Source organism: Pistacia vera, unplaced genomic scaffold (assembly GCF_008641045.1).
Source record: "Pistacia vera cultivar Batoury unplaced genomic scaffold, PisVer_v2 Contig79, whole genome shotgun sequence".
In the NCBI taxonomy this organism is placed as follows: Eukaryota; Viridiplantae; Streptophyta; class Magnoliopsida; order Sapindales; family Anacardiaceae; genus Pistacia; species Pistacia vera.
In genome coordinates this window covers 15061-19758 of record NW_022196656.1, presented here as the reverse complement: position 1 = coordinate 19758, position 4698 = coordinate 15061, and the positions used below count along the sequence as shown (strand labels likewise).

The window sequence follows — 4698 nt, the reverse complement described above, 5'->3', positions numbered from 1 at the left end:
TTTTTCTCATTAGGAAATCACATTTCTTTCAAGTTATTAACCAAATACTTGGCGGGCAAAACACGGTTCCGGATAGGCAGTCGTGCTCTCAGGTCATAAGAAAAATTTTGAAAACGAAAAAGCAATCACGTGTTGCACCCGCCAAACCGAGGCCAAAACAGTAATTTAACGTCAACAAATGACGCTCCTCTCTGGCTCTCTCTTTTTCCATTTTTATTTTTATTTTTTTTACTTGAAAATGAGCGCGCGAAAACTTGTCGAATCTCCCGCGCCTCCGTCACCAACTCCTCTTCCTTTATTTTCACGCCTCTCTCACTTATATTAGTCCCCCTCTTTCGCTCAATCAATCTCTCTCAGCTTTAGCTCAACAATGCACCGTCACCAGCCTCACATTTCGCCGTCCTCCACCGACTTCTCCGCCTTCGACTTCAACCTCCGTCCCTCCAAGCGACGCGGCAGTTACAACTGCGGCCGCTGCGGACTCCCCAAGAAAGGCCATAACTGCAACGTTGATGGCACTCCGACATCATCGTCCACTCCTTCCGTTACCACTACGCCCACACCTTCCGATTCTTCCGCCGGTGTATCCGCTCCCACTTCACTCTCCGCCAACCGCCCGCCGCGTCACCAGCACTTCTCACACCTCCGTCGAGCTCTTTCGTTTGATAATATCGATCTTAGTTGTGATTCACCGGAAGAACTGGAGTTAGTGAACGAGGAGCCGGTGGATCCGGATCCGATTGTGTCCGGCGGTTTGCCGGCGGCGTGTTTGTGGGAGGTGCTGCGTAGGTTGCCTCCGGTGGGGCTGTTGGCGGCGGCTAAGGTGTGTAAAGGATGGAGAGAAACGTCGAGGAGGCTGTGGAGGGCGGCGGAGGAGCTCCGGCTTAGGGTGCCGGCGAGAGCTCAGGTCGGATTTGTTGGATCCGTTTTGCAGAAGTGTCCCACCCTTGTTAGACTCTCACTTAGAATGGAAAGGTTAGGGTTCCGGGCCATTACAGTTTCAAATTACCAGATCTGCTAAATTAGACGATGAAAATGAATAAAAATGATGATGATCTGGAAACAATTGGAAGAGAAAGTGCATGGTACTGTTTGATCTATGGATATTAGTACAGGAACAGTACGGGTACTGTTTGGCTTATGATTGAAATTTAAAATCAAATGCCGTGGATTATGTTAAAAATCAATCCTAACACAACTTGGTTTAAAATTTGAAGATCTTTATTAATTATTGAAAAATTAGAGAATTACCTAAAAGATCAGAGCAATCAAAGATCGTTGATAAATATTATCGAAAAGAGTGTAAGGATTGAGTGTTGATCTGATATTTTCTTTTTTTGAAGTTTAATTCTTTATTGGGTGTTGCAGTGATGTAGATGCAACAATGTTAGCGTGCATTGCGTTTTCTTGCCCTAATCTGGAGTGTATGGAGATCTCCACATCTGATACTGCAGTCAACCGGATCACTGGGTATAATTTATAATCTTTTTTTATAAAGGTTTTTTTATGTTTAAATTTGTTGTTTGAACTTGGTATATTGAATTTTCTCTTTTGATGTTAAGCTTATGGAGTGTGTTTAGGTTGGGTTCCTAGATCTTAGAAATAGTCAAATGGGTTCCAACTTCCAATTGTAGTGTTTGGCTGAAAATGATCTGCATGTTTAAGAGTGAAATTATTAAGATAAGGCTTGGGTGTAAGAGATTTCAAAATGAGGGATCACTTGGTATTTGGAATTAATAGGCTTTTAACTATCCATCTTTTATTAGAAGTGTGTATGAAGTAGGTGAGATTTAATGTCAACACGTCAAAACGATATAAGATGTTTTTCTTCCTGATCTTCGATTTTGTACAATTGCCTACACAATATATATATATATATTTTTGGTTGTAATGCATTATGTGATTTCAGATTTGACAGTATCACACAATGCCTTCTGTGATGATTCCTTACACATTTCAAGTTGTTAAGCCTCTGAAATAGTTTAGTACTTACAATTTGGAACCTTTTAAATTTTGGGTTCTCTTCTAAAACATCAAATAATGTATTGACCATTAGGTTTTTTATAATACTTGCTTTACCTTTGCTTTGTGTAAGAAATCGCTGGTCTGATACTATTTGAAAGGTGTGTACTTGATTAAATCTGTTTGGTAATTGTTTTTCATATGTAGAGATGAATTGGGTCGTTTTGTTGCTGATAAACGATGTCTTACAAATCTTAAGATGGAAGGGTGTTCTAATTTAGGAGGGTTTGGCCTCTGCTCCTCAAGTCTTTCTACGCTTTGGCTTTCAGATCTTAACTCCCTCTCTAAGATGGTAACTAGTCTTTTTATTCTCTCTCGAATGGCAAATTAGGCAAATTCTTATTTACCATATCAATCTGTCTTTATGCAGGTCTTCAACTGTCCCAATCTAAAGGAGATATCTATGGAATTTTCTCGCCAAGAGAATGATAGTACTGATCTTACTGCCATGGCTGATGGATTGGTGAGGAATTGTCCAAGGTTGCAAAACATACACATTGCATCAACTCGACTTTCTCATGCTGTTGTGCTTGCCATCACAGCTGCAAGCTTAAGGTTTGTCAATTATCTGTTAATTGTTGTTGTCAGTCATGTTGCACATTCACTCGATGACAAAATATGGAAATTACAATCAGTCTTACCTCATTTACCTTTTCAGTTAACTAGTGGTTTTATGTATACACTTATATAGCTATTTGAAGAAAGAATAATTATTGATTAAAGAGTTCTGTCATTCAGGGGGTTGCGAATGCTTTCACTTGTACTTGGATCTGAAATTACTGATGCATCTGTTGCTGCCATTGCTTCAACCTATTCAAAGTTGGAATTACTTGATCTGAGCGGGTAATTTTGTTTATTCCGTCTTCTTTAGAATAATAGTTGTGTCCATAAGGTAAGCTTTACTGTTGTATGTTTAATATCACCACTTCAATTGCAGGTCTAGTATCAGTGACAGTGGCATTGGAATGATCTGCAATGTGTTTCCCAATACTCTGTCAAGACTCCTCCTCGCTCTTTGTCCTAACATTACTTCAAGTAATCTCCATTTCCTCGCTCTAATCGATGGCATAATTGAATTCTATAATGTATCGTGTGTATTCTTTTTCATTTTAACTTATGCTAACTATCGTGCTGCTTGGACCTCTCAGGTGGCATTCAGTTTGCTACAGCACAACTACCTCTTCTCGAACTCATGGACTGTGGAATGTCCATATGTGATCCCAATTCTGAAAACAGAAACTCTGATGAGGCCAGTGAATTTGAGTTACAGAGTGCCTTCAATAACAAACTACATATTATGTACCAGAAGCTGATTATTAAACATTGCCGCTTAAAAAAACTAAGCTTGTGGGGTTGCTCTGGATTAGATGTAAGATCTATATAAAATTCAATTTGTGTATACCTACATATTTTTGCTCTGGTGGTTCTTAACTTGTGTATTTAAATGCAGGCTCTATTTTTAAACTGTCCGGAACTCAATGATCTGAATTTGAATTCCTGTAGAAACTTACGTCCAGGTATGGTACTTGAAGTTGCTCTCTCTTTCTCTTGAATTTGATGATCAATTTGAACAATGGCGTAGATTGAGTTAATCTAACTTGTGTCAACATATTCAGAGACGCTGCTACTTCAGTGCCCCAAGTTAGAAAGTGTGCATGCCTCAGGGTGTCAAGAGTTAATGATTGGGACCATTCAGAGCCAGGTCAATGGTGATTCTGCTGCTTTGGAGAATCAATATGCATTCAAACGTTCAGCCGATGGTTCAAAGAGAGTTCGGTTGCCACATTCTTTTAGTCAGGTAAAATAAAAAAAATTGTCTCAATGCAAAACCTGTATTTGGATGTAGGAAAGATAATACTTGTAGTACAAGATAAATTCTAAGTTGTAAACGACAATAACCATCTATATTATGATTTATTTATCAGCATCAAGAGCTTCTCCTTGAGTATCTATATTATAAGATATAAATTATACGAATTTCGGGAAATAGTCCTAATTCCATAATAAAAAGTAATTTGGTTGATTGTCAATAGCATCTTATGTTACGTTATTTTGTTGGCAGCAACCATCTGATGATGACATGAAGCGAAGGAGGGTTGGAAGACGGCAATGTAACATTCTTGTGGACTGATCCAAAATTTCTTTAGGACACCATTCTTTCTGTACACATGGTGCAAATTCTTGTTTGTTGTGATGTTAATTTACAGAGGTTATGACCTGGATGGATGAAAATGGTTATAATTGTTTAAATTGCTGGCTAGGGGGGCAGCTGCCTTGTAGAAATACATTTTCGCAAACACAAGCGAGGTTTTTAGTCATATTGGGAGAAACTTGGATGACCAACTTTGATCTTTGGATTTTAATTGGTTGCCCAATCTTTAAAAATAAAGGCTTATAATTTTATCACATTCCCTCGTCTCTTTTAAAATTTCTACTGTATGCGCAAAATAGGTTCATGCTGAAGCCTTGGCTTTTGGAATCGATTGGTAAAACATAATCAACTTAGGGTGAAGCTTGATAAAGTTGTCAAGTCTTCAGTTTCACTAGTTTGAACACCCAATCAAATTGGATGTTTAAAAGTTTAAAATTTAACAAATATATCTTTAAAAATTACGATTAAATCTTTATAGGTTTGAAATTTAATAAATATATTTAAAATATAAATTGGTGATTGGT

The 4698-nt window shown here is 38.1% G+C and overlaps 1 protein-coding gene across 1 annotated transcript; it reads left to right on the top strand.

Annotated features, from left to right (window-relative positions):
- The first annotated feature begins 268 nt into the window (after positions 1-268).
- Positions 269-4428, top strand: LOC116116937 (F-box/LRR-repeat protein 17-like). The gene is made up of 10 exons (XM_031402974.1): positions 269-975; positions 1369-1470; positions 2170-2314; positions 2393-2577; positions 2761-2865; positions 2960-3057; positions 3171-3391; positions 3473-3539; positions 3639-3820; positions 4085-4428. The coding sequence occupies exons 1-10, from the start codon at positions 371-373 to the stop codon at positions 4151-4153; spliced, it is 1779 nt and encodes a 592-aa protein (XP_031258834.1). The 5' UTR covers positions 269-370; the 3' UTR covers positions 4154-4428.
- The last annotated feature ends 270 nt before the right edge of the window (positions 4429-4698 follow it).

Bases quoted from the DNA above. Each gene is read 5' to 3' on its own strand.
- LOC116116937 (XM_031402974.1), top strand. From the start codon at position 371: ATGCACCGTCACCAGCCTCACATTTCGCCGTCCTCCACCGACTTCTCC. The intron at 2,578-2,760 runs GTTTGTCAATTA...TCTGTCATTCAG, and splicing joins ATCACAGCTGCAAGCTTAAG to GGGGTTGCGAATGCTTTCAC. The intron at 2,866-2,959 runs GTAATTTTGTTT...CTTCAATTGCAG, and splicing joins GAATTACTTGATCTGAGCGG to GTCTAGTATCAGTGACAGTG.